At 40.1% G+C, this 14,277-nt stretch overlaps 1 protein-coding gene across 1 annotated transcript; it reads right to left on the minus strand.

The window, feature by feature from the left end:
* Positions 1–6,888: 6,888 nt before the first annotated feature.
* Positions 6,889–10,595, minus strand: LOC118485802. The gene is made up of 6 exons (XM_035982261.1): positions 9,907–10,595; positions 9,303–9,762; positions 8,669–8,957; positions 8,037–8,416; positions 7,214–7,690; positions 6,889–6,972 (listed from the first exon to the last, which is right to left on the minus strand). The coding sequence occupies exons 1-6, from the start codon at positions 10,593–10,595 to the stop codon at positions 6,889–6,891; spliced, it is 2,379 nt and encodes a 792-aa protein (XP_035838154.1).
* Positions 10,596–14,277: the final 3,682 nt, after the last annotated feature.

Here is a 14,277-nt window from a genome sequence, read left to right on the forward strand (position 1 = left end):
TTTTGCAATTATCCGCTCAAAGTCTCTTCCGATCCCTCTTTCTTCTGGGTTCAGAATGTCCAGACGACCCAGTTCACGCAGATCCCACCTAGGAAGTGTAAAAAGGTCAAAGCCGGTCTGAAAATACTGCATAACGCCACCACGTCTTTTCACTACAAACATCCCTCGAAGATTGTCGTACATCCAGCTGATGATCTTATCAGTGGCTTCAGTCTTTTCCACTGTTATGACTTGATAGAAATCCGGGAGTTGTTCTCTCTCTTTCTTGAACCATTCAGGGTGCTCAGGAGCGAATGTTTTTCCATTCTCATGTTCATAGAGAACTTCGTCTTCAAGACCCCATTCGAGGAATTTGGCTGGCATATGATCTCGATCCACTGCCTCTTCATCACTTTTGTTTCCCTCAGATACTTTGTCGACCTATTCCAAACGCTTTTTCTTAGCTTCAGCCTCCTTTTCTTTTCTAGCATTTTCTTCTTCCACGAACCCCTCAAAGTCAAAGATCTCTTCGAAGGTGAACATGGGCTTGACTTTCATTTTCTCACACATGTTTCGCATCATTCTATACATCTTCTCCAACCCTGCTTGCTGAAATCTGATGAACTTGGACTGCTTAGCCATGTATGCAGTCATTTCTTTGTTTTTCTTCCTCTGATCCTAGATCTTTTCCCTCAGAAAGTTCGTGTCGTTTACTTGATTCTTTAGCAGACAGATTTCTTTGGCAACTGAAGGCCCGGTATCTTTGATCAGCTTGTCGTAGAGTTCTTGAAAGGGACGAACCCTTTGTGGAGGTACTGGAGGCTTTGAAATCCTTGTTGGCTTCACAGGAGACACTTTAGAAGGGCCCTTGCTTGCAGATGCTTCTTTGGGGTCTACAATCATTGCATCTACGAAATCATTCAACGATTGAACTTCCTCAGTCACTGTTCTTGGTCTTTCTGAGGCTGATATCTCTTTTCGCTTCAACTTCTTTTCTCTTTTCTCCTTTTCTTGCAAGGCGTGAATCGCTTTCAAATCTTTAATGTGCTGGCGTTGTTCTTCTGACTCGGCCGCCCTTATGCCTGCCTCCATAAATCGTTCAGTGCTTTCTGACGCCCTTTTCTTTTTGGGTGGAACGTCTTCAGCCGCCTATTTTTCTTTCCTTTTTCCTTTAGCACGTTCTTCTTTTGCAGCTGCTTCGGCTTGAGCTTGAGCAGCTCGCTGTTGTTTTTCTCGAACAGCTTCCTTGTACTTTTTATATGCTTCCTTTACCAGAGGTAATCTCTCAGCTCGATACATCCAATCATGCAACAATACCCATTCATTGGTTTTGATCTCGGTGTACTGACGGCTAGTGGGGACGTGAAATTTGTAAAGGTTTCCATCGTTTGGAAGATCCTTGTATTGATCATTGATCAGCATCTGAATGAATCTTGGATACATCGCCCACGTAGCTCCACTTGCATTTTCAAGCATATAGTTGAATATTAAGCCAGAGAGATTAAACTTCTGATTTAGACATAAATTCAGCATGACTGCCGACCATTCCAAGTTCAAACCATCAAAACCACCCTTTCGGTGAGCTAGACTCATAGAAATAACATGAACAATGAACCTCCAGTCTCTGGTGAGTCCTCCTCTCTTGATCTCTTTCTTGTGACGGAAATCTCCAACATAACCCATCCCTCGAAAACCATCCAGGATATCATCTTGACTCAGGCTTAATGGATCTTGATCATTGTCTCGTAGCTTCAGAACCTGGCGTATCCGGTCTTCAGTCACTTCTATTCTTTTGTTGCGAACCGTCGACACTATCCCTCTTTTGTTGTTGATGGTTTCTGCTTTTGCGTTTTCCCAGAATTCTTGTATGTGAATGTTGTAAACCTTAACTGCTGTCTCCACAGCATAACCGATTCTGGTGGAACGTACCCATCTAGTTACATCTTCAAAATCTAGAGGCACTTCATCCAGGTTGATGCTTTGATTGTGTTTCAACGTCTTATCCCACTCGAGAATCTTCACCATACTGCACATGACACGTAAAAACGAGGCAAGTTAGAACCGAAAATTACACAAGAAACTATGCACAGAACAGTATTTACAAAAAATAAACAAGATTATATAAAATATTAGATTAAATGAATTAAATGAATTTGAAAATTTTTAAAAATTAGACTTAATCTCGCTGCCAGATCATGTGTTGTCTTCGCTGATGCTGTTATCGGGTTCAGAGACTAGATCAGTCAACGAAGATGGTTCATCATCGCTGACTTCGCTGGCCGACTAGACACTGATCACCGGTATTATCGTTACCATCGCTCGTGAACTGGACTCATGTCTTCGCTGAGCTCGCTAGTTATCCGATTAGCGTTGTCGGCATTAAATCCTGGTCAAGTTTTATTTCGCTAGCAAACTTAAGCAAAGACAGAGTTTTGTCTCCGGAAACGATTTACCAGCGAAGGCAACATACTAAATCGCTACACGAGCGAAATAGATAGTTTTGCTGGTTGCTCGAACTCGCGTTCGAGACTTTTGATCTTCCTCAATTAAATTCGCTATCATCGTTTTCATCATATTAAATTCGCTGGCATCAAATATTTCTTATTAAACCCTTTAAAAGCCCTAACAGTTTATATTAACCGATCAAGCATGAGTTTTGCACAGATCTGAGCATATGCAATCACTTTAATGTCGGATTCTACTCGGTTTTATACTAGTATCATCTAACATAATCAACAGATTTGCAATGTATCAAGAACAACCCAAAACCCACACAATGTTTAAACTCGAAACCCATACAATGTTTGAAGCAGGAACCATTAATCTGAACCGATCAAGAAGTGAAACCTGTGATAGATTAAATGAGATTACCTGATAATCTTGAACGGATTTGAATCTTGTGTCGAGTTTATTATAGTGTCCGGTGATGAGTAATAGAGAAGATGAAGCAACCGTTTTTTACAAGAATTTGAAATGTTTGAAAGTAACTGACGGTTAAAAAAATGATATATATATATATATATGAATTTAGCTAACCAGCGAAATTATAATTTCGCTGGTATCTTAATTCCGCCGCCAAGTGTTAGATTTCAAACAATTTTTAATTTCGCTCGTTGATTTCAAACTTTCTCGTAAAACGTGCCCATTTTTTATTAAAAAATTATTTATTACGTAATATTCACAAACTTGCTAAAATTTGGGCCATTTTGACTCCGAACTTCAAATTTCTTGCTCTGGGAGGTTCCATTTAATGCAAATTTTCTTGAAATGTTCGACGCTCACTGAACTTACCTGCAGAAGATCATATTGCCAACACTCGCCAAATTCTTTATATATTATTATTATTATTTACTAACCAGGGCACAAGAAAAACTGCCAGTATGTTTGTCCGCTTAAATCCATGCATCCTTCTTTCAACATGCCTTCAGAGAGCGCTATTATCATGTTTTTGGTAATATTGACAAGTCTTCGATGGCCCCCACACAAGCTATTGAGAATAGAATCATTACGCCCTCGTGAGTCCCACATCAGGACATACCCCCGCGATCAAGGTATGCACAAAGATTCTTCATAACAGGTGAGTATATTGGTTTCATTCTCTTCAACGATAGAACGGAGATCAGGTCTGTACTTTCGTACAACAGAGATCCCAAGAGCTATCGAGGGTTAAGATAGATAGTTCGGTGAACAGGTCAGTACCACCGTACAACAGAGTTACCAAATTAATCTATCTAAGGATTTTGGCCAAAAATGGCGCTTATTATGGATTTTGGCCAAAAATGGCACTTATTAGGAAGGGTTTGGCCTTTTTTTTTGTAAGGCACTTATTATTAAAAGAATATCATAGCGTCTAGGTCAACATGTATCTGGATGCAGCAGAAGAACGACTATGATATCCTCCGAATGAAATACCAATATAAAGACCCAAAATCTCAGACTTTGGCAATCTGTCAACGCAAGATTCAAGACCATCAAGCCATATGCCGCAACGTGTTACCCACTGAGATGCGTAATGCCTGAGAAAAGCCAGAATTCTTGTGTAGACATTATGTTTTGCTCCCTAACAGCAGTTTACTCGTCGGTGTTGCTGAATCTACCGACACGTCGTTGCTTGGTACCCTGATTTCCTTTTGTTTTCTGTTTTTGCAAGAAATGACAAAGTGGTAGCAATTTTCTATCACTTCCTCTAGCAGGAGTCAGACATAAGCATTCGTTTTGGATTTTCTGAATATATCCCCCCTAAAATCTTTATTTTCGTGAGTCCATTTGCCCGAAAATAAAATTTTAATAAGAAAATCTTTTGGGTGGGCGACGTTTACCGATACTTGTTTTACTTTCAACAAATGTTTTTTTAACACAAGATTCATTTCCAGTCAAGGAAATTGACCATTTCCAACCAGGTTACCAACTGGTTGAATCGGGTTTTATCGAAGGCTTTCGTGAAGATGTCGGCCCGTTGCTGTGTTGTATCCACTGGCACCACTTGAATATATCCCTTCTCGTAAGCATCTCGAATTGCGTGAATTCGAATTTCGATGTGCTTTGTTCTTGAGTGGTGTATGGGATTCTTCACAATTCCTAGACACGCTTCATTGTCGATGAATATAGGAGTCTTCATGATGTTGATTCCATAATCCAGCAACTGATTTTGTATCCAGAGAACTTGTGAACAGCAGCTGTAGGCCGCGGTGTATTCTGCTTGAGCGGTTGAGGTGGACACCGTTGTTTGTTTCTTGCTTTGCCATGAGATCAAACGATTTCCCAAGAATTGACATCCTCCTGATACAGACCTGCGATCTACTTTACAACCTGCATGATCACTGTCAGGATATGCAATAAGATCAAAATTACTATCTTTAGGATACCAAAGACCTAGTTTCGGAGTTCCTTTGAGATAGCGGAAGATGCGCTTTACAGCAATTTCATGGGATTCCTTGGGATTTGTCTGAAATCGAGCACAAAGGCAGACTGCCCACATAATGTCCGGCCTGCTAGCCGTCAAGTACATCAGAGAACCGATCATTGAGCGATAAAAGGATTTGTTTACTGATTTTCCTTGAGGATCTAGAGTAAGCTCTGTCTGAGATGCGAACGGGGTGCTTGCAACTTTACAATCGTTCATTTTGTACTTCGTGAGAATATCCCGAATGTACTTTGCCTGATGAATGAGAATCCCATCCTCCTTTTGCTTCACTTCTAGACCTAAGAAGAAATTCAGCTCTCCCATCATGCTCATTTCGAATTTTGCCTTCATGACGGTCTCGAATTCTCTGCACAACGCCTCGTTAGTTGACCCGAAGAAAATATTATCGACGTAGATTTGAACCAGCATTACTTCCTCCCCGATCTTTTTGGTGAAGAGAGTCATGTCTATCTTTCCTCTGGTGTATCCACACTCTAACAAGTATGTGGACAAAGTCTCGTACCAAGCACGTGGAGCTTGGTGAAGACCATAGAGTGCTTTGTCCAGCTTGAAATAGCGACCTGGAAAGTGAGGGTCTTCGAACCCTGGAGGCTGACATACATACACTTCTTCCTTTACTTCCCCATAAAGAAAAGCACTCTTGACATCCATTTGGAAAACTTTGAAATTTCTATATGATGCATACGCCAGGAATATTCTGATCGCTTCCAGTCGTGCAACTGGAGCAAATACTTCTTCGTAGTCAATTCCTTCTTCCTGACGAAAACCCTGTACCACCAATCTGGCCTTGTTCTTGATCACCACTCCACGATCATCCATCTTGTTACGGAAGACCCATTTTGTGCCAATTGGAAACTTTCCTTCAGGTAAATCTACTAGTTCCCAAACTTTAAGCTTTCTGAATTGAGATAGCTCTTCCTGCATCGCCTGGACCCAACTGGAGTCTTGAATAGCATCTTCAATGTCTCGTGGGACGGATTGCGAAAGAAAAGCTGCGAAGAGACCCTTGTTGATGCTTGACGACTGCCCGCGTGTACGTACTCCTTCTTCGACAGCCCCTATGACGTTTTCAAGAGGATGATTTTTATTTGTCTTGTATCCGGCATTTGTTAGAGATTCAATCTGCTGCGGAAGGTTGGTGAAGTGCTCATCCACGTAAATCACTGGTGGATCATCTTGTTGAGTTGGTTCATCCACATTCGCCTGTGAAGAAGAAGCACCGTTGTCTTGGGTGTTCTCAGGCGAAGTGTCACCAGTTGCTTCATTCACAGCCAGAATGGGGTCAACAGATGATGGAGATAGACGGGTGGTAAATGGAGTGAAACCAATGTCAGATGAGTCAAACAGTGGTTCAACATGTGTGTCTTCAACAGGCTCAGTTTCTGGAACTACATCCGGAATTTCAAAGGTGTTAAAAATCACACCCGCATCATAGAACCAATCAGGAGTACTTCCGGTGTTGGTGTAGTTTCCTTCTTGAAAATCAACATAGTAGGATTCGATCACCATCTTTGTTCTTTTGTTGTAAACACGGTAGGCCTTTTGTGCGGATGAAAACCCCATGAAGTAGCAGATATCTCCCACTGCTTCAAATTTGATGAGATTTTCCTGAGTGTTAAGAAGGGTGCACGAACAGCCAAATGGTCTGAAGAAGTCAATGAGCGGCTTTCTTTTGAAGAAAAGTTCGTATGCAGTCTTTCCATGTGGTTTTACAATTAGTACCCTGTTTAGAACATAGCATGCCGTATTTACTGCTTCTGCCCAGAAGATGATTGGAAGCTTTGAGTCCACCAGCATGGTTCGTGCAGCTTCGATCAGCGTTCTATTCTTGCGTTCAGCAACTCCATTTTGTTGGGGAGTTCTGGCCGCACTGTACTGGAGATGAATTCCCTTTTCAGCACAGAAGGATATGAAGGTCTGATTTTTGAACTCGGACCCATTGTCGCTTCTGATCGACTTCACTTTCAATTTGGTCACATTTTCAATCAGCGGGATGAATGTTTTGAGGACTTCAGCTGTCTTGCTTTTAGCTTCAAGAAAATAGACCCAAGAGAAACGAGAGAAATCATCTGTGATCACCAAACAGTAAGAACTTTTAGCAAGACTTTTAACACTAATTGGACCAAAAAGATCCATGTGCATCAATTGAAGAGGCGCAGTGATCGTATTCTCTGCTTTGGACTTGTGCGATTTCTTGTGTTGCTTTCCCTGGGCGCATGCTATACATTTTTCAGAAAATGGGAATTCTTTAACCGGGAGACCTCTTACTAAGTTTAACCTAGAGAGTTTATTCATATTTTTAAAATTAACATGCCCCAATCGCCTATGCCAAAGCAGTGATTCCGATTCTGAAGCCTTTGAGATTAAGCAGGTCAGGTTGTCATTTGTCTTGGCATTTTTCATGTTGAGCACGTATGTGTTGTTTTGTCTTGGAGCAGTGAGTATGATCATTTCAGCAGGAACAACATAGCCGGGCTTCAGAAACAAGCATTCCATGTCATTGAAAAGCACCGATATTCCTTTATCACAGACTTGTGAGACACTCATAAGATTGTAACACAATTCTGGAACATAGTTGACGTTCTCCAACGTGAGTGCTTCAGACACTACATCTCCAACTCCAATGATCTTTCCTCCTTTCTCATCTCCAGCGAAAGATACGAAATCACCATCAATGAAGCGAAAGTTCTTCAGAAGTTCCTTCAATCCAGTCATGTGTCTCGAACATCCGCTGTCAACATGCCAGATGTATTCCATGAGCATCCGAAGCCATTTCTGCAGTTTATTCTGATATACAAAAAATATATACAAATTAGCTAGATTTAGGAACCCAAATTTGCTTTACCTGGCTTCTATCATGATTTTGACCCACATTGACCTCTTTTTGTTTCCAAAAATATGCAGTTGACTCAACCAGATTTTTAACAGACTTCTTAAGATAATTTAATTGATATGTGACGTTTGTAAGAAAATCATGTTCTGGTTTGGAAAACTTTTTGGTTTTACAATGTTTCGTTGTATGTCCTAAATGACCACAGCGAAAGCATCTTTTATGTCTGGATCTTTTGGTGTTAGAAGATGATGTATGTGATGGGAGTCTTGAGCTTTCTGCTTTCTTCATTTTCTTGTCCACTCTGCTTTCATCTTCTGAGTATTCTTCATCATTGTCTGAATCGGACAAACTTTCAGACATGTTTTCTTCACTTAAGCTTTGCTCTTCACTGTCTTCGTAACTTGATTCATCACTGGTGAGTTGATCTTCATTTGAGTCTTGGTCTTCAAAGGCAGATCTTGAACATTCGAAGCTTTCATCATTGGTGGATTGGTCTTCAGACATGTTTTCTTCACTTGAACTTTCTGATCCTTGCTCATCTTCTGAGGCAGTAATGTTTGAATCTTTATTGCCATAATCTTCAGAGACACTCTTTTCTGAATCTATCACACCTGTTCTAGAAGGAATAAATTCAGGAATTTCCTCTGTGAGGAATTTTCCGAAACTATTCTTTTTCAATTCTGGCACAAATACAGGAGATTCACAGGCAACTTTATCATCACAAAACGCATAATTTAAATCATGACATTCAGACACACAATGTTCACGATCACGGGTCTCAAATGTAGGCACATGGCCCTTACAGTCATCCGAAGATTTAAATTTAGGCACTCGGCCATTACAGTCATCCATCCTACTTAAACTATTACAATCATCCTTAACATTGTTTTTCCTAGAACAGTTCCAGGCGAACCAGTTAACGGTGGAATAACTGTCGCCTGAATATCCAATTCCTATTTTAGACCCGCCGCAGTCTCCATCCTCATCGCACACATCTTCTTTACACACAATGGGATCTGCATTGCTTTTAGAACAGTTAGCGTTTGTCTCATTTTCACAAAAATCATTCTGTTCAACAGAGGCCTTTTCATTGAAAAGATCGTTTTCGGGATGAGGAGTCGGCATAGGCACATAGTTTTTGCTATGTGGAGGAAAGAAAAGTTTTCTTTCATTTCCACGCCTATCCTTATACCCAATCCCGTCCTTCACAAACGTTGGTCGCTGGCAGTTTTTAATGTTAGTAAAGGCCTTTTGACTAACATTCCATTTATCTATTATAATTTGTAATTTATTCTTTTCGTTCAAGGCTTTTTCTAATCTTTCTGTAAGATCGTTAATGATAAAATCTTTTCTAAATACAAATTCTTTAAGAGTTTGCATTTCAGCTAAAGTTGAGTTCAACTTTCTCTGATATGCAGCCTCGTTCTATTTAAGCTCATTGTTAAATTTTAAAGCTTTGTCTTTTTGTCTTTCAAATTCTAGATTTAAGAATTTATAATGTGCCACGACATCAACGCATGCAGGTGTGCATAATTTTTCTTTGAAACTGAGTGGAATACTGTTTACCAAGTCCTTGTCAGCCTTCTCCTTTGATGAATCTGCTTTCATTGCGGCTGCTGGGACCTTTTCCTTGCCCTTCTCAAATGCCTCTTTCGAAACATACTCCTCTGCTTGACCACATTTCTTTTCCTTTTCAGGCTCCACTGAAGTTAGAATACTTTTCAAACCTTTGTCAGCAGTATTGTCTCCCTTTGGAATTCCAGCTGTCTGCTTCTCAAACTGCCTTGATGAGGATTCACCTGAGATCTTGGCCATCAGAGCTTTGTTGACTTGCTCCTTTGCTTCAGTAATTTCTTCACTCCAATCATAGTCTTCGACGACTAAGGCTTTTGGCGTGCTAGGAGACGCGTTGTTCTTATTCTCTTCAACTGTGATTTGCTTTACAGCAGGAGTGGTTTCACAGTTTCCTTCTTTCAACAGAGGACAATCACGCTTGAAGTGTCCTAAATTCTTGCAGTTGTAGCACCTAAGTTTGGATTTGTCAAAGCCAGCTTTTCCAAGACCCAAACGCTTTCCTGTCTTGTCTTGAAATTTCTTTAGCCTCAAAGTAATCATGGCCATTTGCCATTTCAGATCCATTTCCTCCATATCATCTGGATCAACCTGATACATGTCTTCAGCAGTGAACATCTCCTTTTTCAGTTCTCCAGACATTAGGGCTTCATAGCTGCTCAGAAACGTGTTGAAGAGTGCCACGTTTTCAGTGGACACTTTCAAAGCTTGAGTGTCGACAGTGATAGTCTTCTCAACAAGTTGTGGAGCTTTTGATGCGCTTGCGGAAGCGTTTGCATAGATTAAGTCGGAGGCTTGTGGAATGGTGCCCCCTGAAGCAAGAAATGCCACATTTTTCAATCCAGCGGAGGTTTGAGTTGACTTTGGTGGGTAACCAGCAGTGTTCATTTCTCTTTTGTTTACATCCATTTCAAAAGCTCTTAGGGTATTGATCAGATCGGACAAAGTGACAGGATTTGGATTGTTGAGGAAATCCTTCTTGATCATCATGCATTGAAGGCTCCATTCCTTGGGAAGTGAATCTAGCAGCTTCTTTATTGCAGCACGATTTGTGACAGGATTTCCCGCCTTCTTCATTTTGGTCATCATATTCAGAAAACGAATGATGTGGTCAGAAAGGCTTTCTCCACGAACTCCACAAAACATGTCATACTGTTTCTGCACCATATCTCTCTTGCTTTCGATAAATTCTTCATTTCCTTCATAGTACTCAATCAATGCATTCAAGAGTGCATTTGCAGTTCGGTGTTCCTCAAACATGTTGCAGTCGTTGGTTGATAGAGCCATGGTTAAAGCAGCGTGAGCACGACGATCACGTTGGATAAGAGCCTTGTCTTCATCAGTAAAGGTAGTAGCATCATTGTTAGCAACTACTGCATCTCCTCGAACGACCGTTGGAATGTGGGGTCCAGCGGTGACAGAGAGCCACAGATTATAGTCCGTGTACTCGAAGAACGATTGAATGCGAGTTTTCCAAGTGCTAAAGTCTTCAGCACCTTTCAACTTTGGTGGACGAGTGGTGGTTCCAGTCTCAAGTTCCGCTTGAGCTATTGGACTTAGTTGATTCAACGACATCTTAGCTTGTTTTGGACGAAATGGAGCTGATCAGACGTTAAATTCGCTGACAAGTCACAGAAAACCGGTGATGAACTTAATTTCGCCGATGACCGAAGACGCTTGATCAACTTCGCTGACAGATCCTCAACCTTCACTAGTATTTTGGGTAGTCCTGCACGAGCGACCACGGTAATTTCGCTGACAAAACACAACACGGACAATAGTTAGGTTAATTCCGCCGATAACCATGATAAGAACGCTGTGGTTCAGTATCACAGTTCTCGAAGTCGCCTTCGATAAGTTCGCTCAAGGGACACTGGACACTATTTCGCTAATGATCAGTAATTTCGCTCGAATGATGATCGGCGAATTTAGTGATTCTGCGATGAGTTTCTCAACGATTTGATTTAATTCGCTGTATTCAAAGCTATGTTCGCTATCTTCAAAAAATAATTTTGCTATATTCAAAAATTGTTCGCTGACTTCAAGCTAATTTCGCTGGATAGAGGGTTTAACACGAACTAAAACCCTCTAATCACCCAAAAACAGCTCAAAAACCATGTTTTGATACATCAAAATGTCCAAAATGACTCCCTAATCATGTATTAACAACAACCTATCGATTAAACACACCAAATCAATCCATTTGAAGTCCAAAAATTTGAAAACTTTGAAACTTTTGAAAAACCTTCAAAACTATGAAAAATCTTAACAAAAACACAACAACCAAGAGCACTAAGGCTCTGATACCAAATTGTAGATCCCAAAACGAATCCGGATCACAGTGGTTGGTTGTTTTAACCCATAACACCTATTGATTAGGTGTTTGAGATATGAGAAGTTAAGAAGGATCAAAGATGAAGGTGAAGCTAATGGATTAATGAATACAACAAGTGTTGTATTGAATCCAAATAATAAGATATAACAATAAACCACCTTGGATATCAGATTTGAGCACAAGATCAACACAAGAATGTAACAACACCAATATTCATTGAAGAGCCAAAAGCTTGAGTTTGTTACAAGGCATGAGCTATATATAGGGTGTTCCTAATTAGCCAGCAAATTTATAAATTTGCTGGAATCTTATCTACACTAGGTCAGGAACACTACTATTAGAGAATTACAAAATAAGCCCTTGCACATTCTAATTAGCTACAAACTATGACTAAACTAATCCAGCACAAGTATCAACGATCTCAAAAGTTCTAACATCTACCCATTCCATTTGGGAGTGAAAAAGCCACATTATAAAGAGTTCTGCTTGAGGACAAGCAAAGATTTAAGTGTGGGGGTATTTGATGTGCACAAAATGCAACATATAAATTACATCAATTGTGGCATAAAACTAACCATTTTTTAGTACTAATGTTGGAAAAAGTGTAATTTTGTCTTCCTTTTGTATTTTCAGGATTAAATGAGCTCAAATAAACAAAAGAAGCAAAAAGGCAGCAAAATCTAACATAAATAGAAGAAAAGGAAGAAAACGTGGCATGCCCGACCTCTCGACAGCATCTTCCCAAGCAAAACAAGAAGACAGAAGGCTGAACACGCCTCGTGCTCAGTGAGCACCGGGGCGTGCCCAAGTGTCAGCAGAAAAGACAATGTGGTAGAAGCTTCTACTGCCCACCATGGGGCCGTGCTCAGCGGACACGGGGGCGTGGTCAACTGTTGCAGACGCATTTAATGAAATTTCAATTAATAAAGAGAGAGAGTCGGATGGACACGGGGCCGTGCCTAGTGGACACGGGGCCGTGCCCAAGCTTCTGTTCAGCCTATAAATAGGAGTGCTTGGAGCTCTTGCAACTCATCCCTTGGTACACCACCTCTCTCACACTTCTCCCACCACCCACCACCATCACAACACCATCATCCATCATAGAGTGTGTGAGTCGTCTCGGGATCCAAGATTGATCGTAAGAGTTCTTGACAATCAAAGGCCATGTTTGCCTAAGTCTCTTACATCACTTGGTGAAGACAAGTGTTTAGTGTAATACTTTTTATTTTAATTATTTTGCACTTTTTAATTGGTTTTGTATTAACGACTTTAATTACTAGTTTCTTATGTAGAAGGTGATTCTTCCTTATCGGTTGTCCGTGGTGTCTTGGCATTATTTTACTGTCTATATAAAATAAAAGATTTTCACCATTCATATCTCCACGGTCTATATGGAGGTATGTTGGCTACCTGGTCGGGGGTTAAGGGAACGATTTGGTAAGAGTCTTGCCATTATTCAGTGTATAGATCCTGCAAAGGACCTGGGTCAAATTTAGTAGGAACTCCTTCAATACCCACCGGATTGGATGGTGGGGGTCCAAACTCTTTGATCCCTTCATAATTTAAACTACTATTAAAACTTTAACCCAACTACTTAGGACTGTATCCCTGCTGACTCGGACTACTTAGCCTAGGGTAACGTCGCCTTCAAAAGAGGGGTCTACCACAATATGCATTAATAACTTAATTAATTATCTTTCAATAATCCGACCCTTTAGGATTGTATCCTTGCTGACTCAAACTACTGGGTTGAGGGTAACGTCACCTTCAAAAGAGGGGCCTACTACAATAACTAAGATAATCTCTTAAACAAGTGCAAAAGTGCGAAAATAATCAAAGGTTACACTACACACGAGTCGGATCCAAGTGATTCATCTTGTCTATCTGTTTTTTGTTTTTATTTTATTTTTCAGCATTTTAGTTAGTTTTATTTTTCTAGTTTAAAAATCTTTTTCTAACATTTTGAATTGATTAGACGTTGAGGATAAACCAGTACTAAAAGCTCTTGTGTCCTTGGACGACCTCGGTATCTTACCAACACTATACTACGTCCATGATGGGTGCACTTGCCCATATGTGTGTTTAGTGTTAGTAAATATCGTGTTTATAAATTTAAAACTTGGCTAAAAAGTGTAAAAAGGGCTTAAAATATACACCTAAATTATATTACACCTAACGCACATCAAATATATTAACTTAACAACACGTTGATGGGTGATATTTAACTTATCCTTATTATAAATATATTAACTTTTTAGATGTTATGACACAATACTTTATATTTTGCACAATTTTGTTTGCAATTTTCCTTTCTTCACTCTTGAAATCCTTAGTAAAGTAACCATATTACGGTCTTCGCTCTAACGCGCTACAACGCCATCTAGTTTTTCTAATGAATTTGTATCCGGTGACCGCTAGAACTTCTTGATACAACTTGTTTAACCATTGCTTGTGTGCGTACATCTTTAATGCTTATGGGTGTTTGTGCTTGATATATTTGGAAAATCAAGATTCATACCAATAAAATATTGTCTAGCTCGACACGCTCGATCCATGATTGATCATTATCAACTGTGGTTGTTTTGCCGATGCCTCAAGATTGATTAGACATTAGCTTCGATTGGATGCTTTATT

Source organism: Helianthus annuus, chromosome 13 (genome assembly GCF_002127325.2).
Source record: "Helianthus annuus cultivar XRQ/B chromosome 13, HanXRQr2.0-SUNRISE, whole genome shotgun sequence".
Taxonomy (NCBI): Eukaryota; Viridiplantae; Streptophyta; class Magnoliopsida; order Asterales; family Asteraceae; genus Helianthus; species Helianthus annuus.